We start from the raw sequence: 25,239 nt of genomic DNA, 5'->3' as shown, positions 1-25,239 counted from the left end.
CCAAAAGGTCAATGGCTCCAGGCAGAGTAAACAAACTGAATTTTGTTACATCAATTTTAACTGAAGTGATATAACCGCTGATTTAAAATTGTTGGTGTTGTTAAGCCATGGTATCTGATTTGTATACAGTGTTTTTTCGATGTTGTTATTTTTTTTTTTTTTCACTTCCTTTTCGTATGTATTTGATGAACAGGGGAAGTTTGAACTTCAAACTTTGAAAGTCATACACACATTAGCCCAAATCATTAACAAGAAGGAAATGAATAAACACGGGATTTTATAGGAACAATGCGATGTGAAACATAAACACAACATAGGTTTCCCTGGGTCTAGTTGCTAAAAATGAGAATTCGACTTGGTCTGATGGACGGTGAACATAAACACTTTCCGCACGGCCCAAAAAATTCCTGTTTTGTCATATTGTTCTTGTATGTTTTTAGCCAACCATTTAAAAATCCTTACTAAAATCGAGGTTGAACGTGCTTGGTGAAGTGGAATTTTTATTATTATTTTTAATTAGAAAAATCGCGCCGCCGATACTTAATCACACATTCGCCGCCGTCATTTCGGCGTGGTGCGGCTTCGGGGACTAGTATAAATAGAGACAAGAAGACTGTTCTGTTTTTTCTTTATATCACTATGGTTTCAGTGGACAAATTCTAACTTCGCAACATTGTATATGTAACACAGCAAAAAATTCAAATTTAGAGAAAAAGTGTGACCCGGCTAAGCTGAAAGCAATGGTGATTGTCTGAATATTTTTGTGGAGATACATGTTTCTTTAAGACGATGCGTAGGCTACAAAAATCGATCAGTTTTTTATATCTTGGGATACTAAGAGTTATATGAATGAAACATTCAGGAATGGATCTTGGCTACAACCTTAAATAGGGTTGTAGGCTATAAAGTGTTTTCAAGGGCAATAGCCTAGCTTTTAACTTTAGGTTTTCCTTTATATTGATTACCTGGCTAGAATACTGATATACCATTTGATCAATGTTTTAGATGAAAGGCTTCTTGATAAGTCATGATGGAAAGTAGGCCTAGACTAGCTGAGTAAGCTTAGGCTAATAAAACTTTCAGGAATAAACCCAGGGACCAAAATATCCTGGAAAGTAACAAGCTAGCATTTTTACATTTCCTATAGCTTGTAAGCTTCTTGTGGGTCATATAACTTAGCTAAGAAGAAAATGAAAACATCATTTCCTGCCTTTTTTATGCTCTTTCATAATTAAGAATTGCTTCTGGGGCTAATTACATGTTAACCCTTAAAGGGGCTCTGAAGGTATAAAAAAGTATCAAATGATGTTTTCACTTTCATCCTAGCCAAATGATATAGGGTAAAAGACCTCTTTTTGGGAAAGACCACTTTTCTTTGGCATCCCAGAAAAATAGCAATGGGTTTTTGGACCACCCCTATTTTGCTACAGCATGATTCAATGTGAGGGCAGTAACAAGAACTTGGGGTAAATATCTACCAAATCATATTATTGACTTACGCATAAAGTGAATATACCACTTGATGCCTTTTTTATGCTGATTACAAATATAATAATCATTTCTATTAGAAATAAATTTCAGCCCCCCCCCTATATATGCCTTTTCAGGGTATATATTTCTACATTAGGGGAGGGTGTGGGGGTAAAGTTTAAACTTACCTCCCATTTACATCAGAAACAAAATTTGCCCCCCCCCACCCCCTAATGTAGAAATATATACCCTGAATTGGCATATATAGGGGGGGCTGAAATTCATTTCCAATAGAAATGATCATTAGGGTAAGACACCCAGTAGTTGGCCACCCGCCTATTCTCAGGCAGAATCTTTTATGCTATTTTAATAACCAACTTACAATGAGCTGTTTGTATGTCCAAGTTAAGGCAGAATTGTCACTTGTTAGTAGATTCAAAAATGGGAGGTACTGTACAAGTGAAACTATTTGAATTAGTAACCTACCTGTTCAGAAATTCTTCAGAAATTTTGTTATACAAAAATTAAGTTTCTAGGTGGTATAATACAGTAATTAGAGTAGTTTAAATGTCAAAAAGTTTTCAAAGTGATTAAAGTGTCCGACTACTGGGTGTCTTACCCTATATTTGTAATCAGCATAAAAAAGGCATTGATTGGTATATTCACTTTATGCATAAGTCAATAATATGATTTGGTAGATATTTACCAAACTCTGCCTTCTTGGTAAAATTTTCACCAATAATTTGTCAGCATAAATTAAAAATTTGGTCTGTTTTGACAAGCAATTGAAAAGAAAAAATTATATCTAATATTTGGATTTATAAAATGAATATCAAGCAATAAAAGTTGCATTTCTAGAATCAGAAATCAGTTTTCTGGGTACTGGTGCATTATAACTAAACCACTGCTATAGACTGTACAAGGAAACCCATTAAACAGCTATTTGCTATCTAAATTGATTAGAAAGCATGATTTCTCATTGCATTTACAGTATTTAAACAATTGTTTTTTGGGATTTAGGGGGGAGCAAGGTACCAAGGTTAGGTTACATATTTAATATATGCTATGCTATACCCCCTCCCCCCTAATATGCAAATATATAGCCCAAATTTGTTTCTAAACTATTATATTTCCATCCTATTTTATTTTGTTTCATTAGCAGTAACCAAACTTTACTTCTTTTGTGTATAGTGCTGATTTGGTTACAATGCACCACTTTCTGTTAATATATCAATAAAACTAAAACACTAAAAGGATATATACATTAAAATATGATAATTAGTATTTCCAAAAAGAGGTCCTTGTAGGCAGGGGTGTCTCAAGACTCATTTGATTGGGGGGGGGGGGGCAATCTTTGTAAATTTTACCAAATTGCTACCTGATTTATGCCAAATTTTCTGCAGAAATCAAGAATTTTGGGCAATTTTGCAAAATTTCTGCTGAAACTTTGCCTTCAGCAAAAATTTTACCATATGCAAAAAACATTGGAGGGGCATCGCACCCCTCCCTGTCCCCCTTGGGACACCCCTGCTTGTAGGTAAGTCAATAAACTAATAATTTCAAGTTTTAATTTCAACCATATTCATGTATACCTTAGATTATTAGCTTTTCTCTGATATATACAATTCTTTTCAGTTCCTCTTTGGCAACAAAAATTTTAGAGTTTTATTTTTACACAATTTTACTCAATTGGATACTGGTTTTTTCCCTTAGCCCACTGCAAATTTACCATGAACTTTACACCCCAAATGCACTAATATATACCCTGAATTGGAATATACACTGAATTATTGACAGCAAAGTTTAGAATTGTAAAATTCAGTGTTATTTTTTTGACAACATTAAAAAAACACACAGTTTAAGTCAAACAGTAGGAAAATGGTTTACATTTGAGCTGCCTAATAAATGAGACTTGAATTTTTATAATTAGTATTTTTGGAATATATTATTCTTGAACAACTTATTCATAAACTAGTGATACGTTTGTAACCACTTTTAAATAACTTAACTAGTGTTGATAACTTCTTTGTATGGTTACAAAAATGAAATACCTTTGGGGCCCCTTTAAGGGCTCAAGATACAATTAGCCCCAGAAGCAATTCTTGAATTATAAAAGAGCATGATAAAGGCATGAAATAGCCTAGACTATTTCTAGAATTTAGAAGATTACATATCCTACTACATGACTGGTCCAGGTCTAGTGTAAGACCCCCAGTAGGCCAATTGGATAATGCCTAGGCTTTTCCTGGCTAACTTAATTATCATGATTAAATTGCATCTTCCCTAAACATAGGCAACAGTTTCCTAGTTTTGAATATGATGCATGTAGGTTTAGATATTTTAGCAAGCACTATGCTAGTTAGAATTGGCTGACTACAGTATTAGCCAACATTGTTTTTCAGTATTAAAATTGAGGCAAAAGCTATTTTTATAGTCTTGTCTATTTAAACACAATTATTTTGCTTCATGACACTTGTCTTAAATTAAAACTGCCTAATATTAAGTCTGCCTAAGATTCAGATGCTTTGTTCCAACCTGAAGATCCTGTGTCCAAGATTAAGCTCTACTATTTATTGACTACCCATGGTAGTCTATTTATTTGGTATTACTGTTTATTACTACAGTGGTAGTCTATTTATTTGGTATTACTGTTTATTACTACAGTGGTAGTCTATTTATTTGGTATTACTGTTTATTACTACAGTGGTAGTCTATTTATTTGGTATTACTGTTTATTACTGCAGTGGTAGTCTATTTATTTGGTATTACTGTTTATTACTACAGTGGTAGTCTATTTATTTGGTATTACTGTTTATTACTACAGTGGTAGTCTATTTATTTGGTATTACTGTTTATTACTGCAGTGGTAGTCTATTTATTTGGTATTACTGTTTATTACTACAGTGGTAGTACTATTTATTTGGTATTGAGTGGTGATAAAATATTCAAGCTAATAATATTCTTATTACAAAAATTGTGACAAAATTCAGTAGTGGAACAATCCATTTTCTAAGTGATATAATTGAGATTTTGTAGTTATTCAACTTGTGAAATGGTGATTTGCTGTCTGATTACTGTGTATCTTATTCTATGCCTATCTAGCATAGAAAAAAAGTTTTACCATGATTTTAGGTTTTTAGTTTCTTATTCATTAGGTCTAGTTTTTGAAAATTTGATTCTGATTATTTCACCCAGATTTTCAGGCTTTTTCCTGATTCAAGCTATTAATCTTTAAAACCTTATAATACAGGATTAAACAAAGGTTCAAGAGTAGACCATTTTCCTTGTGCCTCATTTAAGTGTTAAGGTATTCTTAGGATTGCTAAATCTCTAGGTGCATTTCTAAGAGTTTAATCACCCACTACTTTCTAATATAGCAAAAAGCCCTTCATCTTGAATTCTACCTTACCTTAAATTGTGTTTTCTGTAAGATAAGCTGGTGTTGAGTCTCTTTCAAGAATCTTGCTGGTGATGTGGGAAGGTTGCAATCAACCCTCCTAATTTTGCCTCTGCTCAGCATTGGCCTAGTCTTGATAGACTCTGTTCTTTAAAGCTTTGGGGATACATAGCAGCTTGCTATCTAGCCCCATTTATAATGAACTAATTCATTTTGATTGTTTTTACTTAAATAAAAATAATCACATTTTGCAACCTAATCTAATCTGTGATGATGTTTTACCTGGAAAAAATTGAATTCCTATTCAGTACTGTATTTTTTTCATTCAGTTACCCTTTCACTATTACATGGAAAGGGTCTTCAAATTTTAGTTGTGCTTTGTTTTAAGGTTTGGAATTTTTTTTATAGTATCCTTTGATTTTTATTAGTAATTTTTATGTTATTATCTTGCACTGATGACAGTCAAGTGGAGGTCTTGACTGAAATATTTGCATTTTAGTCCATATTTTTCACTGGCTTGTATAATCCTCGTTTTTCTCTTTTTTACTATTTTTTCGTTTTATCATGATTAGCCAGTGTGGTCTCAGAAATTATTTATAGCAGCTTGAGAGAGGCTGTTCCACAGTGGAACAGAATAGACTGCAATCACTGTTCCTGTTTGATGCAATGGGACCTGTATTTTCTTAGAGCGTCCTTTTGTGGTGTTTAAGAGTAACAGGACTTGCTCTAAGAGGTCATTTTCAAGTGAGTTTTTATTGTATGTCCTCTTTTCCCACAGTACACTAAACTTGGGAGTCCAAGTGATATGAGACAATCTTCATAGGATTTGTTTTGCAATACAGGGGTAAGCTCTGATGCTCTATTTTGAACACTTAAAAGTGCCTTCTTGCCCATTTTCTACTGAGGAGAGGCCAGGGTTATGCCAAACGCAAGGTGTGGTTGAATTTTGGCTTTGTACAGTTTATCATATTTTTTTTACCACACTCTGCCTCTTGGTGGTGAACATTCATTTTATAAGCCCCAGGACTTGGTTTGTTTGTGAAGCTTCAACTCATTTCAACAGTGGCCCCCAAGTCCTTTTCCTCAGTTGCTGCTGCAAGCTTGGTCTCACCTATTAGGTAAAGAGATTTGGATTATTACATCCAAGATGCAGGACTTTGTATTTTGAGGTGTTGAACTGCAGACACCAATTTAATCACCAATTGGATTGTTTATTCTAGTCTACCTGCATTGTTGACTGATTTGGGTTGTTTGTGGTCTCTCCAAGGAGCTTACAGTCAATAACAAATAATGTCAGAGACATTTTTGGATTAGTTTTACAGTCAATCCTGTACATGCTGAGTAATGTTGGCCCCAGGTTTGTACCCTGTGGTTCTCTAATGATAGAAAGGCAGGGATTTGAAATAAACAGCCTTGCTATTGCTGCCTCTTTTGTCCCTTGCTATCAGCACCCTTTGAGTCATAACAGTAAGAAAGACTTCTATCCAAGCTTCTACCTTTTCATGCACTTTGTGCTTTTACTTTCAAGATTAGTTGTTGATGCTGAACTTTCCCAAAGGCTTTGACTTGATCAAGCAATAATATATAGTCATCTCAGTATGGTGATATTGGCCTTAGTTTTTATGTGTCAAAATCGGAAGTAATGTTGTTTAATTGGAATAAATCTGTTCTACCTCACATTCAACTAGGATCCCAGTCTGTCAAGCCTGTGGAGTCACTAGTATACTTGGGACTGCCCATTGGTGACACATTGACATCTACTTGTTTGCTAATCATCACACATATAGAGCATAAAATTAGAACTGCACATGGGGCCACAATTTCTTCAAAGAGAAATCTTAATAGGTTTTCACTTGGTAGAATTCATAATGCTGTTGCAGTGCCACATATATTATATATATAACACCATTTTAGAAACTTCTGCGTAAAGAAGATAAATTTTAAATCCATAGAATTTTCTTCAGATATTTGAAGTTTCTGCTGCAAGTTCTACTGAGAACGAGTAATTTGTACCTGATCCGGCGATATGCAGTAACTGATCCATTTTCTGCAGTTAATCAGTTGCTTGACAAGTATTGTGCTAAGTTGGAGGGTAGCAGCCATCCTTTGCTACCTCTAATCTTGTCACTTTGATTGATGTGTATGTGTGTTTTCTTTGTCTGTTCAATTAAGTGTATGTTTTTTGTTTTTTCTTTTCTACTGTTTTTTCCATCAATTTCTGGGTTTATGATGGGTGTACAAATAAATTAAATTGAATTGATGGGCAGGCTACTATTAAAAATTTAGTCACAAAATCATATGACCCTATTAAATTGGTATCAAGTTTACTTGTTCTGGATTGGTTGGCTGCAGAGGCAGCCAAGAGAGAACCTCTTTGGATTCAGTTTTGAGTCAGCTGTAATTGCTTGTTCATGGTCCATCACAACCTTCCAAGCCAAATTTCTTAGTTTATTTCTGTATTTTTTTAACCTATCATGGTGGTTGTTGCATTTACATTTAAAATATTTGTACTATTACCTTAAATCACATTTGCTAGCAAAATGACAAATCCTTTGTCCAGCAGCTTCAGTGATTATGGTTAGTCATCTGTGGCACCCCAAACAGTGCACCATGGTCTGTTGACCCACTCCCTGTCCATTGATAGCTTGAATGCATACATGCTGGTTGAGGTCACCTTTTTTCACTAAGGGAGCTCCACAAGCGGAAAACTCTATTTGAAAGGAACTTGTGCTTTAGTCTGGTGTTTGTTTGTCTCTGGAAAAGCTATTGAGGATCACCATGAGTTTTCTTTGAATTGTCCAGTTGGAAAAGGCCCTGTTTTCTCTGCATAGCTTTATTTACTAGTTTTGGCTTGTAGTAGTACTAGTACAGAGTGTTTTAGGTTGCACATGCCAAGATTCTCAGGTTTTATTCTTTTCTACATTTAAGACAGTTGCTTTAAATTTTTTTTCCAGATTTTATCTATGGACACATAGATATGAAGGATAGATAAATTTGTCTAGTGCAAATTTGGCTGACTTTGTGAGTTTTTTTCCAAATGGGCTTTATTTAGCATTATGTACCATCTTGTATTGAAAATAAAGAACAAAATGTAATCCAAACCCCAAAAAATCAACAAACTTTATATGTAATTCTGGTGATATCCAATGGGGCAGGGCTGGGATATATTCATAACAGTGATGATAGATATATTTCAGAAGAGCATTATAAGGAAGATCAAATAGTTTGTTTATTCTTCAGCAGGGTAGAGCAGATGAACATAAAAAACTTTAAATTCACTGCATCCTAATAAGGTATTAATAAGACCATGTAATTCCTTATTCAGTGCTGTTTTCAGATATATTTACCACCTTTGGCATAATTTCGTCAAAATACTGGGGGGGGGCAGAGTTGAAGCCGGTTTTCCCAAATCAAGTGAAAATGACAGTGAAAACTGAAAAATGAATCATATCTTATAATAAAGGTAAACATATACTAAAAAAACTGACCTGTTTTTCTGGATGTGTGAATTATGCAGGCTTATCTTAATATTGACAAGTTTTTTTTGCAGAAAATAAATTTCAGCTGGGAGGGGGGCAAACTTAGGTCTGGAAGGGGCAGTTGCCCACTCTCCCCCCCCTCCCCAACCCTACCCAGTAGAAAATTTTGCCCCTGTTCACCACTATTGCAAATATGTCCCAGTCTCCCCTTCCCCTAATCCCTGGATGTGACCCTTGGCTAGACACATAAGTATGCTGTTTTTGGTTGGATTGTTTGTATACTTACTTGTTTTCACTCATATTAATGCTAGTTTGAAAAAAAAGGGTAAACTTTTGCATAAAGCCTAGAACTATATCTAGGCATTATGTTAAATTTAAGGTTTTTTATATTAATTTTCTAGATTGAAGATGATCAGTGCTAATAGAACTATAGAAGAACATACCATTCAATTCGAAATTCAGTGCCAAGCTGTCAAAATTCAATGCTAAGTTAGGAAAGTCCTTTGTTTTGAACATCATCATTTAACTCTTTAATTTTGCTATTTTCAATGTTGTCAATAGTTCAAGACAGTACAAAAAATGAGGGGAAGCAAGTTTGAATTTTGAAATTAAATCTAGAAGTTTATGACATCCAGTTGAAAGAAATACATATATTTTGAATTGATTAACAGAGCAATGATATTTGAATTGAATAGTATGTTTATATCTTAGTTTTACTACCAAAAATAATGATGAGGGGGTGTGGACAGTATCTTCAGCTTAATTTGTTGTAATTCCTGTTTGTTTTAATTATGGCTAAATTGTTCTTAATTTCAGGTTGTACATTCATTTGTAAAATTTTGGGTCATTACTATATGGCTATTTTTTTGCTTTGTTTAGGTTTTAATTTTGCTCTTTACTTTCTTCTGAAAAAAATTTAATTAGAAAGTGTTTTTTAACTGTAGAATTCGTAATATTCGAGTTGATTTAGCTCTTTAATATGACCCAAGCACCTGTAAATACAACAATATAAGCACACAAGCAGAGCAAAGCAAAGCAGCACTAAATATAAGCACATAACAAAAACAACACTTAAACTAATAGGCAAGCAAGCTCAGCGGGATGCTACATCTTCCTTCTTCCGACCGTGCTGTTGTCTCTATAAGTTTAACCTAATGGGTTTGGTTATCGTTCTACCAGATCTTGTTCGCTTCACTCTGCCTATGTCCAGGACTGATCTCGTCTGTTCTTGCGCTACGGCGCTAGTAGGGGCGGTGGCACTATTTCCGTTGCGTTCAGTGGGGGCTGCCAAGCTGGGTGAGGCTGGGCGCTCAGCAGAGTTGACTTTGGGTACCACCTCGGACAGTTCTGTGGTTTCTGCATTTTGGTAGTCTTGTTCTGAATGGATTGCTTTGTCTGATTTCCTGTGGAAAAGTCTAACCCTGTTACATCGGAGCGTCGATCTGTCGTTGGTAGCAACTGTGTACGATTGTGGCTGCGAGCAAACTTCGACAATGGTTCCTCTCTTCCAAGGACTGCTGGGTGTCTCAACTCTACCTGGATTTCGGGCAGGGATTTAGCAGTCCTGTTGTAGTACTCCTTCTGTCGCACTCTAGATTTCTCTCTATGTGTCCAAAAGCTTGCTTCGGGCACAATATTATTCTCTAGGTGCTGCTGCATGACAGGGAGGACTGATCGCAGCTGCCTGCTCATGAGCAGCTGGGCTGGAGCTGCCATACCGTCTACGGGCATGTTCCAGTATTCTAGGATGCCGATGTATGGGTCCTGTCCGCTGATCTTGGACTTGTTCAAGATTCTCTTGCAGGTTTGCACGCATTTCTCGACGAGCCCATTTGCCGTGGGGTGATAAGGGCTAGACGTTTGATGTTCGATGCCCCAGTTTTTCGTGAATAGCCTGAATTTGCTGGAACTGAACTGCAGCCCGTTATCAGAAGTGAGAACGGCTGGTATTTCATGGCAAGTAAAGTAGCCTTTGAGTTTCGTGACCACTTGAGAAGTGGTGGTGGAGGCTAGGTTGTCCACCTCGAAATAGCGGCTGTAATAGTCGACCGTTATTGCATACTGTTTCCCATTCCATTCAAACAAATCGCATCCCACGTGCTGCCATGGTAGTGACGGGATCGGTATGGGAATCATTGGCTCTTTTTGATTGTTCGACATCGTGTGAGTGCAGGCATCGCATCTTTGGATAAACGTTTCAATGTCTTTTCCAATACCTGGCCAGTAAACGATCATTTGGGCTCTTTGCTTGGTTTTTTCTGTGCCCAAATGAGCGGAATGTAGTCCCTTTAAGACGTCATCTCGTAGAGTGGTAGGAATGACGATTCTCGAACCTTTGAAGATCTGGTCATCGTGTGTTGAGAGATCTTGGCGAATACTCGAGTACTGGACTATAGTGTTTGGGCATTGTCTCCTGTTTTTGGGCCATCCCTTCAAGATGGCTGTCTTCAGTGCTTGGAGTTCGTGATCTGTCAAGGTCCCCTGTTTAATTTCCTCACGTCTGCTGCTCGTGGCGGGTATGGATTTCACAAATGAATGTACAAAAATTTCGATCTCTTCGTGTAATTCTTATGTGCATCTGCGACAGGGATTTCCTTACCAGCCTGGTACTTGAAAGTCAAGTCATACGGCTGTATGTACATCATCAGGCGTTGAATCCTTGGTGGTGCTGTATGGAGGGGTTTGATTAGTGTGGATTCGAGTGGTCAATGATCCGTGATGACCAGTACTTTCCTTCTGTATAGGTAGTGGTGGTAATGACGGCAGCCATAGACTATGGCAAAGGGTTCTTTTTCAAGCTGTGAGTAGTTCTGTTCGGATTTGCTCAACGATCTTGACGCGTAGGCGAAGACTTTGCCGCTCGCGGATATTCGTGCTCCTAGTCCATGTTTCAAGGCATTAACTCCGAGCTCAAGGTTTGGGCTGGAGTTGTCAAAGAAAGCCAGGTTGGTTACTATGGATTCTTTGAGCTGGTTGAGACATGTGGTGTGGAGCTCTTTCTATTCGAACTCGTTAGCTTTAATCAGATCCCTTAATGGTCGGTTCTGTGTCGCCAGGTTTGGGATGTACCTCAAGAGAAAGTTCAGCATTCCAAGGAGAGTCTGCAGCTCCTCTCGATTTTGGGGTAGGCATCTCGTTGATAGCGCGGAGTTTCTCGGGGTCTGGTTTAATGCCAGCGTTGCTGATGATGTGACCAAAGTAGCAGACTGGCTGAACTGCAATCTGGCACTTTGATCTGTTGAATTTCACACCCTTCTGTTTAGCTCTTTCAAGCAAGTCTGAAAGTCTTCTGTCGTGCTCTTCTCGGGTGGCTCCGTAGATAAGTAGGTCATCGACGAGTATTTTAAGACCTTCCAAACCTTGAAATATCTCTTCCATCTTCCGCTGGAGCTCGTCCTGGGCAGATATCAACCCGAAGGGATATCTCTTCCAACGGTATCTGCTGTAGATTGTGTTAAATGTTGTGAGGTCTGAAGCTGCTTTTGAGAGCACGAGCGACCAGTACCCCGAGGTGGCATCAAGCTTTAAGAAATATTTTGCACCACTCAGATCGGCAATGGCGTCTTCGAAAGTCGGGATCGGGTAATGAGGGCGCTTGATGGCCTTGTTGAGGTCTACTGGATCGATATAAAGTCTCACGCCTCCATCCTTCTTTTCAACTAGCACCATCGAGTTGACCCACTCTGTAGGCTCTTCCACCTTTCCTATTATCCCCAAACTTTCCAGTCTGTCCAGCTCTTGTTTCAATTTCTCACGCATCGCGATAGGCACTTTTCTGGCGGGATATGCTGTCGGCATAAATCCTTCCTTGAGGTGAATCTCGCACTCGCCTTGTATTTTCCCGATGTCAGAGAACAACTCTTTGTATTGTTCAAGTAGTGGCTTCAGATCTGGCGTCGACTTGCCATCATCTGAGGCGTCTATATTAAGGACAAGTTTCACTAGGTTCATATTTTTGCTAGACTTGAATCCTAGGATAGGAACAGAATTTCCTCCAACTATGAAAAACCTATGTTTCTGTTCAGACGTTTCATTGTAGCTGCATGATAGGAAGCAGGTTCCAACTGTTGAGATGGTTGAGCCACAGTAGCTGGTGAGTTTTTGCTTTGTTGGCTGTATAAGTGGTTTTGGGGCAAGGAGATCGAAGTAGTGTTGTGGTATGATGTTTGCCTGAGCCCCAGTATCGATTTTGAAGCTTACAGTAGTCTGATTGTTGATCTTCAGTGGAACAAACGCCTCATCCTTACTCCCATCTTGCTGTACAGCGTATAGCAGTATTTCATCCTCTTCAGCAGTTTCTGCTATTCGGCTCCGTTTGTCATTTTCGATGGCATTCACAACTTTGCTGCGGCATACTTTTGCGAAGTGGTTTAACTTTCTGCACTTTGAGCATGTTTTCCCTTTGGCAGGACAGCTGTGTCCGGGGCCATAGATTCCTCCACAGAAGTAGCACTCTGTGCCTCTCGATCTTGATCGTGCGTCTGCTGGTTTCGGTTGTTTCCGGTATACTACATCCACTTTCTGTTTGATCGGGGGATGGTGAAAATTGTTGTCGAATGACTTCAGCTGTGCTTGGGTCGTTTCATAGATCCTACAAACTTCTACTGCTCTCTCCAGTGTTAAGCTGTTGCCTTCAGCTAAAAGTTTCTCTTGTATTCTTGGATTTCTGATGCCACAGACGATTTTATCTCTGGTCATTTCTTTTGGATCATGGTATTCGCGTGGCTTGACTAATAACTTCAGTTCTGTGATGTATTTCTCAAGTGTCTCTCCATCACGCTGGTCACGTTTCTGAAAGATATATCTGGCAAACACTTTGTTCTTCTTTGGAGCAGCATATTCACGAAATTTCGAAAGGTAAGGCTCGATTTTATTTGCATCATCCGCTTCAATGTCGAAAGTTTTGAAAATGTCTCTTCCTTTTTCGCCAATCCATATTAGTAGATAGGCACACTGAATCTTCTCTTATTTACCAGAGAGAGGGCCTAGAAACATAAGTCTTGCATGTTCTTCAAACTTCGACCATTCTTCATCAAGATTTTCAGATTCCCAGTTGATTTCTGGAGGGGTTACTCCATCCTTGTTTGCTGTTCAATATCCCACTTCTGACACCATATAGAATTCGTAATATTCGAGTTGATTTAGCTCTTTAATATGACCCAAGCACCTGTAAATACAACAATATAAGCACACAAGCAGAGCAAAGCAAAGCAGCACTAAATATAAGCACATAACAAAAACAACACTTAAACTAATAAGCAAGCGAGCTCAGCGGGATGCTACATTAACTAAATTTCTGTTCACTTTTTATTTAACAAAGCTTTATTATGGGTTAATTTTTTGTAAAAAAAAATTAAGTTTTTTGTGTGGAACTTAGATCTTAGATTTAAACTTTAGGCTTTAGTTCTGAAAATAATTTGTAAATTTGTGTAGGAAGGGAAGAAGGTTTCAAATCATGCAGATTTTTAGTGTGTATAATTTTTTATTTATGTTTTTAATTTCAAATTCAGGGTGAATGGAGATGGGAATTTTGTACAGTTTGTAAATCAACATAATTTTTGGTCTTCTATTGGACTGAAGCCATCCTGACCCCATCCTGTAGACAATCTTAAATATGAACTTTTTATTGTACATTAGGATCCCCTTGGCACTTCAACTTACAGATGTAAGTGTCATGCTAATAAGATTCATGCTGTTTTTGGCTGTTTTTCAGCCTATTTTGTGCCTCATTTTTTAAGGAAACCTATTTTTTGATTTTTTTTTCTTGTGTCTTTGGATCCTCTTTGCTCAAGGACTTACAAATATAGCTTTCTTGCCAGTTAGATGAAAAGGCTTTTTAAAATAGCATGGTTATCCAAGATAACACAGTCACCAGACTTCTAAGTGAAAATTTCTCTCTATAAGCAGCTATAAAATTGCATATGAAATGGAAGCCTTCTGCTTAGTTATTTGCTGAAAAGATGACAGTAGGGTTGGAGAGCTCATGGGTCAAAAAAGTCTACAGTTGGGAGGACGGCCTTTGCTGGATGGACCAACTCAAGCTTCCAATTTGGTCATACAATCATACAGATTGTAAATCTTTCCATAATTTTTTTTTGAAGGAAATATATCATGCCTGCCTTTCTACTAAAAAAATGGACAGTGAAGTGGGGTTGTGGGAGGGACTGACCCAGTTTGGTCCTTCAGTCCTGCAGATTGAAAACCCTTGTGTGATTACATTTCAAGCAAAGCACAATATGCCTATGTTTCAGCTAAAAGGTTGGCAGTAAAGGGGTGGAGGAGAGTCGGAGGGGGGCTCGGGACTGCTATGTTTTTCAAATGACACATAGTGAAAATCATGTTGTGCTTTCAATTTTGTTATTTGTCAACATTTGGTGTTATTTGTCAACATTTCTAAAAAAAAATTGTAGGCAACAGGAGAGGACTAATTGCAGCTTGGACAGGTATTGTTTCTACAACAAGTCAGGACTTAATTTTGCATTGAAGTAGAATTTCCAAACTAGTATATACATGTCTAGAGTGTATCTTATGTGTTTATTTTTTGTGCAGTTGACCCATCTTTCAAGTCATTCAGTTGATGTTTTTGTATATTTTATATTTTTTATATATTATATAATATTTTATATTATATATTATATATATTTTTATAATATTTTGTATTTTGTATATATTATAATTTTAAATTTAGCAACAAAGTTTTGTTCAAAATTTATTCTTTTTCCTTCTTTTTAGTCTGAATTCCTTTTCAAAGATCTTCCATTTAAAATTCAAGCCACTAAGCTCTCAGAGAGAAGACAGGTGTTTGAAGATATAAAGCTCTATCTACAGAATCAGAAAACTCCAGAAAAGGAAAAGGAAGGTTTGTATTATAAGTTACAGAACAGTTTTGCTTCTTAGGAAATACAACAAAATTTTCTATTTTTTCTAGATTGATGTTTCAGACAGAAATCTTTCAGGGTTCTCAGACATGATGAATTGGATGATAATGCGGTCACTGATAACATATCATTCTTTGGATTGTTTCTCCTTTTTCTAAGTTATTGAAATTTTATAATGGTCAACTTTTGAGTGTTGGTTTTGAACTGAAAAATTACCAATAGAGGGCTATAATCTTTGTTCTGGGATCTTCAGGTATGATGGATAACTTATGGAGAGAATTGACAGAGAGCCACTAAGCTCTCCAAGTGAAGAAAGCTCTTTCAAGATATAATTACAGGTCAGTCATGAATGGACATGAGATTTCTTTACTTCAAGAGGATTTGGATGCTCTGCACCAGTGGTGTACAGCAAACTCTATGTTCATTAATGATACCAAGTGCAATGCTGTACACTATTTGCATAGACTCCCTCATCATTACCATTACTTTGTTGATGGTAAATCAATTTCAAGCATGGAGTATGTTTGAGACCTTGGGGTTTCTTTGATTCAAGTCTCAAACTTGATAAATATGTATGAAGTATCACCCATAGGGCAAATTACCAATTATTATATTTAAAGCTTACATTCTCTAAGTTTAATCTACAGTCATTGATTTCACTTCGTCTATCCATTGTGCATTCAATACTTGAGTATTGTTCGTCAGAATGGTATCTGCTCAAAAAAAGAGAGAGAGAGAGAAAGACTTGAGAAAGTGCAATGTAGGGCCACCAAAATCATACTTTACCTGAGACATCTACTATACCACCAGAGAGTGCAGAGGCTACAGTACAGTTGCCTAGTCTTCAGTTCCAGCATGATAGAGCTGATATAGTAAATACATTCCGCATTGTTAGGAACATTTATAATATAACTCCAACTTACTTCACTTTTAAAGAATACAGTAGTACCCATCAACACCAACACAAAATATACCCACCATGTCCACAGAAAAGATTAGGCCAAAACTCTTTATCTAGCCAAGAGTGGAAGACTCAGAACGTACTTCCATTGGAAACAGTTACGACTATCATGGTCTAGTCTTTCAAAAGTAGTTTGGCCTCTAGAGATTTCCTTGCTAAGTCTTGTCACAGACTGTCTTGAGAATATTCCTTCTTTTTTAGTATTAGTTGTTTTTGTGACCTGTATTTTTTCATAGACTGCGTTTCAGCATTGTTATAATGTTTAATGCAACAAGTTTGGTGAAGCTTACTGCATTTTGGAATTAATAAATAAATAAAAGATAAAGTTCTAATACATCCATGAATATACTTCTTAGGAATAACAATAGAATTTGTATTTTTTAGATACACTTTTAACTCAGAAATCTTTCAGGGTTCTCAGACATGATGAATTTGGTAGTAGTGTTTTATACACTAGTAGTGTTTCATACAGAATTAGTTTAATTGCTGTTTTCTTTAATGACTCAACTTGTTCACGTAACTAATTTAAGTTCAAAGAGGTTCACTTAAGTAGTCCAATTAGGTTACCTGGATATTGGAAGCAAGAAAATTCTAAATTAGGGGCTTTTCTTGATCTTTGAAATTGGTTGAGTTAATGGGATGAAACTCTCGGGAATGAATCCAAAGCTTTAATGATCCTCTGGAAGGTATTTTAAAGTACCCACCTCCATTTCTTCCCCCTCAAAAGGGCATTGACCTTTGATGACCTTTTGCAATCTTTGTCTTATAAAAATTAAGCTACTGCTCAAACAAGGCTCAAGAAAAGTGTTCTGGCCTCATACCTCTGCTCAAGCCTGATTTATAAGGTTTTAAATATCTGTAAATCATGTCCTAAATTTTGGGAAAAAACTTAAAATGGCTTAAAATTCTACTTAAATAATAGGAATTCCATTTTCGAAACTAGAGCCAATGGAAATGAGATTTGCGAACCAAAATTATGGTTAAACTTTTTTGTCAAAGATTTAAATATGTACAGACCTGTCATGTATGTAATCCTACAAGCCTTCGGAATAAAGAAAGAGTAGAGACAATAGTTTGGCAAGACCTTCTTGGGGTATATTTTAGGCTCTGGATTCATTCTTAAAAATTACATTCACCTGACTCAATTACTTTCCAAGACAGCAACAAACCCCTCAACAAGAACTTTATCATTCTATGCTATGTGTCAAACTTGTAGGCTATGACAATTTTTGTTTTAGATTTTTTTGTCTATTTTCGTGTTTAGTCCTGCAATTCTTGTTAGTGACTTGAATAATCATTAAATATCAAATTTTGAAATGAAATGATCTATGTTTTTTTTTGCAATGTATTGTTTTAGAACAGTCGTCTAATAATTCAAGGTCATCCTGAATAATTAAGAGTGAAAAGATGTATGACATGTTTATGTTTGTGACTTACATGGAAGGGGGAGGGGGTAGACCCTGGAACCCAGCTTTGTGCCCATGAGTTGTATGCATGCCTAAAACATACAGTTTGAAGTATTTTTCCGTATAAATTGCATTTTGTATTGGGAGTCATACCTTTGGTAAAATAGCTATTGTAATTTCCTGCAATTATACGATGCCCAAAGAGGAGTAACTAAAATACTAAAAACCTTATTATAACTACTATGCACGGATTCATCAAACTGAGTTGAGGATCAAACCCGAAAGGCCAGTTGCCTCAACATAAAAATGTAAGTAGTGGCGAGGAGGGGGGATCCTTACCATGTGTTTTGCGAGCTGTTGCATATTACCTTCCCAAATATGTACTCAATCTTAACATCCAGTTTATGAGGTTCCTCTAACTGGTATTTAGTCACAGTAAGACTTTCTCCTATTAGATGCCTTGCAAACTGGGAAATCAGCTGTTCCTATTTGGGTGAGATGATTCCAGATATTCCTATTACCTGTAATGGATTTGGTAACGATTCATATGCCAGACCTATTAAGTCGTAAAAGATATTCAGTCAGCTTGGTGTTAAACTTCGGAATCACTTCCTTTGCTTCTTTGCATCTCACTTTTCTATGCATCTCTGTTTCTTTGCATCAAACTTCGGAATCACTTAATTTGTTTCTTTGCATCTCACTTTTCTTTGCATCTCTGTTTCTTTGCATCAAACTTCGGAATCACTTCCTTTGTTTCTTTGCATCTCACTTTTCTTTGCATCTCTGTTTCTTTGCATCAAACTTCGGAATCACTTCCTTTGTTTCTTTGCATCTCTGTTTCTTTGTATCAAAATTCTGAATCACTTCCTTTGTTTCTTTGCATCTCACTTTTCTTTGCATCTCTGTTTCTTTGCATTAAATTTCGGAATCACTTCCTTTGTTTCTTTGCATCTCACTTTTCTTTGCATCTCTGTTTCTTTGCATCAAACTTCGGAATCACTTCCTTTGTTTCTTTGCATCTCCCTTTTCTATGCCAATTTTGTTCCACTTTCTCATTGCTTTGTCAATTTTGTTCCACTTTCTTATTGCCGCTTTCCAGCAGCTTTGAGAAATGTGACTGGAAGGTTCCAGTCTATGGTATGTCAGTGATGCCTCAGAATTAACTACCTCATTTTCTAGTTCATTAAATGGGATCCCAGACTGTCCTGGAGCTCCTATCAGTGCTTAATTTCTATTGGATGATAGTTTGTTTAATGCGTCATAGCATACCAATTAACAGTTTTTACCCGCTCTTAGTATTCTCAATAAAAAACTTAAGAACCACAGACTATGATGATTGCCTAAAACGACTTTAATATGCTGACAATTAGATGCCAGAATAAGCACAGGGGATGTTTAGTCAGATATGGAAAGCCTTGATATTTTCAAACCACCCACCTCTATTCCTCCCGTCTGGTGTTACTATGATTTGAGGTTACCCCAAAAAGCTTCAACGGCAATCTTCAAGCTATTCAAGAATTCGTTGTAACTCCTTCTCAATTTAACTTAAGGTTACTCCAGGAATATTAAACTGCAATCTTCAAAATATTTAAGAATTCGTCGTAACTCCTTTTCAATTTATCCCAAGGTTATCCCATGAATCTTCACTCTTCTCAATTTAGGTTGCCTTCAAGGTTTTTCCAAGGATATTCAAGGTTTTCAAGAATTCATCGTAACTCGCTTCTCAAGTTATTCTAAGGCTACCCCAAGAATCTTTAACTATGATCTTCAAGTTCTTCAAGATTTCGTCCTAACTCCTTCTCATTTTACCTCAAGGTAACCCTCAAAGCTATCCTAAGAGTTCTTTAACTACAATCTTCAAGTTCTTCAAGAATTCGTCGTAACTTCTTAATTTACCCAAAGGCTAACACAAGAATCTTCAACTGCAATCTTGAAGAATTCTTTGTAACTACTTCTCAATTTACCCCAAGGTTGCCCTCAAAGTTACCCCAAGGATCTTCAAGGTCTTCAAGAATTCGTTATAACTCGCTTCTCAAGTTACTCCAAGGTTACCTTAAGAATCTTTAACTACGATCTTCCAGTTCTTCAAGATTTCATCCTAACTCCTCATTTTACCCCAACGTAACCTTAAAGGCTACTCCAAGATGCTTTAACCACAATCTTCAGGTTCTTAAAGAATTCGTCGTAACTCCTTCTTAATTTATCACAAAGTTATCTCAAAAATTTTCCACTTTAGTCTTCAAGCTGTTCAAGAATTTGTCGTAACTCCTTCTCAGTTTTTTTCATTGTAAGCTTGAAATATTCTGTGCACATTATTGAAAAGATTAAGATTGGGGTTATCAAAGATGGGGTTACTGACCCAATACACCTTTTGTGTCAGAGGTTCCTGCGATAACCCTACAGGCTCCTGAATTCCCACAGAAGAGAGATTTAAATTGTTAAAGTACCACGGACATTAAAATAAAAGCATTTTTCGGCCCCTGGACCCTTCCTGGGTCTTTCATACAGGGGTTGTCTGAAGTCACGAAAATCACTTTTTGTCACTTTTATTTTAGTCTGTCACTTTTTCTTTGAAATTGTCACTAATGTCACTTTTTTTGCCGTTTCAAAATTCGATTTAGTTAGTGCTTATTTCAGTGAGCTAGAAAGGTAATGTAAAACAAATTGGACAACGTGTTACCTGTTGGAAATTAGTAATGGTAATATGACATAGGAGTATGAAAACAAAACAAGAATCTTTCATTTGATTTAATATATTCATTGAACTGAAATCGATATAATCGATGTAAAAACCGTCTCCAAGTCTAGTTAATAAAATTATATGGGTCCAAATTAGTTGTAATTTTGTCGTCCCTCGTCCCAATTAAGCCGCTCTGAGCTTAAAGTCCTCGCTTAGAAGGAGGGCAAGGACCCTCGACCAAGTTTTACTAGAATCCTGTAAGTCTGGACCACTCAAAAAGAGAGTAGAAGAAGAAAATGACAATCCTTAATTATAAGCTCTGACCGTTTGCCTCTTCGCGGCATAAAAAAATGTTCATTTTGTTTTTTAAGATTATTTGCTTTCCTGAAATGGGCATCGAAGAGGTCAATATAGTGAAAAATACACTTCCCGACATAAAATAAATAAAAATATGTTTATAAACCTTTTGTTGACCCCAAAATTCTTCAGTCGCAAAACGGACGAAAGACACTACCTTGTCAAATATTTTTATTTTTTTTTGCAATTCCCCCGCACCGGGAAATTTTGCCCTCCAGATCCGTCAGTGTTCAGTTGCTGAAAATTGGAAAACTGGCTTTTAAGAAAGAGTTTTATGGACAGAGAATTTTTCATATTATAGAATAAATTGTATACTTACTTCAAAGGTAACTTTTGAGATGGAGGGGGGGGGGGGTGGGGGCTGCAAACCCAGACTTCCAGGTTTTTAGCCGTGGATGATCCAGTTGTACTATTTTTGAATCGGACCGATTTTCGAGAGATTTCAGGCTGTTTTTTTAAAAATCCCGAAACCTTGTTTTCGTAATTCCTAAACACTGTTTTGTTGGATATGGCTAACAGTTACCACTCTTGAATCAGATTCTATTCTGAATTGAATAAAACAAGCTTTTCAACTGAAAGTAAGGAGCAATATCAAAACTTGAAACGAACAGAAATTATTACGTATATTTTAACGACGTCCTGTCTGCAATACTTCCCTCTTTACGCTAAGGTTATTTTTAGAACATTTAAAAAAGCTTATTATTCTAATTAAACGGTCTTTGTGTTTCATGAGTCGTTCTTACAGAATTGGGACAACAAGTCAAACTTTAGCGTAAAGAGCGAGGTATTGCGGAGAGAATATCCCCCTCATATACGTAAATAATTTCTGTTCGTTTTAAGTTTTGATGTTGCTCCTTACTTTCAGTTGAAAAAGTGTGTTTTTTTTAAATTTAATTTCTGATAGTTTTTAAATCATGCCCTGGAAATCCTGCTCTCTATGGAAAATTCCTTTTCCCCCCTAAAAATCCCTCCATGGAAAGTTGTTTCCTCGTAAAATACCACCCCTCCCTCCGCCAGGAAAATTCCTCCCAGGCAATTCCATTTTAGTTGAAAAATTCCCCTCAGGGGTTCGAGTCCTGGTGTCGCTGGTTATTTGGTTTGGAACGGGGGTCAATGGTGTGACCCTGTAAGCTCAACCAGAGTCGACCCAGCTCTAAATGGGTACATGGAGAAATCTGGGGGGAAAACACGGGAATCGTTGGGTGATTTGCCCCCAACCACGCATTGCACTCCTGATCGAAGACATTGAATCAGGAGATCGATACCTACGCAACGCAGACCATTGGTCAGCATGCGAAAAATTTTGTTTTAAGTTTGAAAATTCCCCCCGAAAAATTTCTTGCGGACGGTTTTTGTTTTTAAAATCAAGCCGGATATCCTCTCCTCAGTGGAAAAGTTTTCCCACAAATACCCCGCCCCCTAGTAGAAAGTTGCTGCTGCAGAAAATTCCCTCTCGAGAATTTATCCAGTGGAAAACTCCCCCCCGGTGAATTTCTCCCGTGAAATATCCCTCCCAACGGAAAGATACTGTAGACAGCTCCAACCCGGTAAAAATTTCCCCTGACAATTCCCCTTGACATCTCCATATGTAAGATTGAGTCGGAAAAGAGAAAGTAAGACTAATAAAAAAGAAATTAATATAGGAATTCTGGTAAATTCCCCAGTGTAAAATTTCCCCCGGAAAGTTCAACCCTGGAAACTTTCCTCCCCATGGAAAATCCACCAGCCGAAGATTCACCCCCCCCCCCCGCTCATGGAAAAAATGTGTGCATGCTTCCCAATAACAAATGCTATACGTAAAATATAGGCAAATTTTATAACTTAAAGACCTTCCCCCAGGGACTGTGGGGGGTCATATTACGTCCAAAGGTATAGTTATTGGGATTTTCAACTATGCTGAATGAAATGGCTATCTAAAAATTTTGATAGGAAAACATTGAGGCAAAAATGTGGTGGGGAGGATAGTCGCCCTCCAATCTTTTTGGTCACTTAAAAAGGGCACTAGAACATTTAATTTCCGTTTGAATTAGCCCTTTCCCGATATTCGAGGACTATTGGTTCGATGCGAACACCCTTTGAAAAAAAAACACGCATCCGTGATCTTTCTTCTGGCAAAAAATACAAAATTCCACATTTTTATAGATGGAGGCTTGAAACTTCTGCGATAGGATTCTAGGATACGCTGAATCTGATGATTTGATTTTCGTTAAGACCTCTTGACTTTTAGGGGGCGTATTTCCCCCTTTTTTGAAAATCAGGCAAATTTTCTCAAGCTCGTAGCTTTTACTGGGTAACGCTAAACTTAATAAATCTTATATATTTGGAATCAAGCATAACAGGTCAATTCTTTTAATATATTTATTGATATCAAAATTCCATTTTTTGGAGTTTCGGTTACTATTGAGCCACGTCGCTCCTTACTTAAGCTCGTTACCACGAACTGCTTGATAATACTGGATTCTACTCAGGAAAAAGAGTTTGTTCAAGCATATTTTTATTCTCGTTTTTTATGGGTCGAGATTTGCCCTTTATTAGGTAACTATGATATGTGAAGTTGGATTGCAGCAGTAAAACCTTGTTGTTTTCGTTACTTTCCTATTTACTTTTTATAATGAATGATAAGAAAAAAATGAATTGCTGAATTTTAGGATTTTACCCTGCACATCCACAACCAAACTGGAGGATTCTACTGGAGGCAATAAGAAAAAAGTAGTGACTAGGACCTGTGCAGTACCTGTGCCCGTGTTCTGAATGCCCCTGAATAGTCACTTTTTGTCCCTTTTTCTTAATAGAAAAGGCTCTAAAAAGTAGTGACTAGGACCTGTGCAGTACCTGTGCCAGTGTTCTGAATGCCCCTGAATAGTCACTTTTTGTCCCTTTTTCTGAATAGAAAAGGCGCTAAAAAGTAGTGACTAGGACCTGAGCAGTACCTGTGTCCGTGTTCTGAATGCCCCTGAATAGTCACTTTTTGTCCCTTTTTCTGAATAGAAAAGACAGTAAAAAGTAGTGACTAGGACCTGTGCAGTACCTGTGTCCGTGTTCTGAATGCCCCTGAATAGTCACTTTTTGTCCCTTTTTCTGAATAGAAAAGTCTCTAAAAAGTAGTGACTAGGACCTGTGCAGTACTTGTGCCCGTGTTCTGAATGCCCCTGAATAGTCACTTTGTCCCTTTTTCTGAATAGAAAAGGCTCTAAAAAGTAGTGACTAGGACCTGTGCAGTACCTGTGCCAGTGTTCTGAATGCCCCTGAATAGTCACTTTTTGTCCCTTTTTCTGAATAGAAAAGGCGCTAAAAAGTAGTGACTAGGACCTGAGCAGTACCTGTGTCCGTGTTCTGAATGCCCCTGAATAGTCACTTTTTGTCCCTTTTTCTGAATAGAAAAGGCTCTAAAAAGTAGTGACTAGGACCTGTGCAGTACCTGTGCCCGTGTTCTGAATGCCACTAAATAGTCACTTTTTGCCCCTTTTTCTGAATAGAAAAGGCTCTAAAAAGTAGTCACTAGGACCTGTGCAGTACCTGTGCCCGTGTTCTTAATGCCACTAAATAGTCACTTGTTGTCCCTTTTTCTGAATAGAAAAGGCGCTAAATTTACTTTTATTGCACATCCTTTTGCGGCCGACCCCTGTTCCTGCCTTAAAGTGTGATACCGTAAGATCTTTCTTTTGGTTGCACTGTCGGATTATGCGCTATCTGTTTTAAAATTGAACTGTTCTTTGGTTGTTTAGAATTTATGAAATTTAGTTCGCCAGTGTTGCCACATTGAACATTCAAAATTAACTAGCAAAACTAATTAGTCCAATGTGACAATGCTTTTTGCCCAGAAAAATTCAAGGACTAACAATCTATAGGTTTCCAGAGTCAACTACAGCTTCAAATCTGCTTTTTGGTAGATTTTTTAACTACGTTTTTTTTTGTCTTTAGGAACAGGCCGACCCCTGTTCCTACCTTAAAGTGTGATTCTGTAAGATATTTCTTTTGGTTGCACTGTCGGATTATGCGCTATCTTAAACTGTTTGAAAATTGAACTGTTCTTTGGTTGTTTAGAATTTATGAAATCTAGTTCGCCAGTGTTGCCACATTGAAAATTCAAAATAAACTAGCAGAACTAATTAGTCCAATGTGACGATGCTTTTTGCACAGAAAAAGTCAAGGAGTAACAATCTATAGGTTCCCAGAGACAACTACGGCTTCAAATCTGCTTTTTGGTAGATTCTTTAACCACGTTTTTTTTTTACTTGGCGTTCGCTACTAACAGAAACTACATAATTGGTTATGGAGGTCTTTTTTATTAGAAATTAAATTCATGATTATTACTTATTGTTGAAGATATGAATGGTTGGGTAAGTTTCCACGACTTCAAATAATCATGTTTTATTTTCATTGTCCTCGGTACTTTAAAGGTATACAGCGTTACAGACCAAAAAATTCTCCTCAAGGATTTGTATTGGATAAAGGGAATTTTTGCTAAACGTCCAGGCTATATGCCATATTTTGTTTTAAGATATCCAGAGTACAACTCTAGTCCCAAATTTGTAGCTAATGATATAAGAAAAACTTAAATGCTAACTTTTATAGATTGAACTGTTATTGATACTGATATTTTTTAGCACA

General features: G+C 37.0%; 1 protein-coding gene across 1 annotated transcript in view; it reads left to right on the top strand.

Moving 5' to 3' along the window:
* Positions 1-697: 697 nt before the first annotated feature.
* Positions 698-25,239, top strand: part of l(3)80Fj (lethal (3) 80Fj) — a 252,563-nt gene continuing 228,021 nt past the window's right edge. Inside the window, exons 1-2 of the mRNA XM_089103680.1 lie at positions 698-743; positions 15,079-15,205. Of these exons, the coding sequence (XP_088959806.1) occupies positions 741-743; positions 15,079-15,205 (130 nt within the window). The 5' untranslated portion in view covers positions 698-740. The remainder of the gene's footprint in view (positions 744-15,078; positions 15,206-25,239) is intronic.

Source organism: Artemia sp. Qi Xiang Cuo, chromosome 17, assembly GCF_049724085.1.
Source record: "Artemia sp. Qi Xiang Cuo chromosome 17, ASM4972408v1, whole genome shotgun sequence".
Lineage (NCBI taxonomy): Eukaryota > Metazoa > Arthropoda > Branchiopoda > Anostraca > Artemiidae > Artemia > Artemia sp. Qi Xiang Cuo.
The sequence above is the reverse complement of the archived record's forward strand: the minus strand, read 5'-3'. Positions and strand labels throughout refer to the sequence as shown.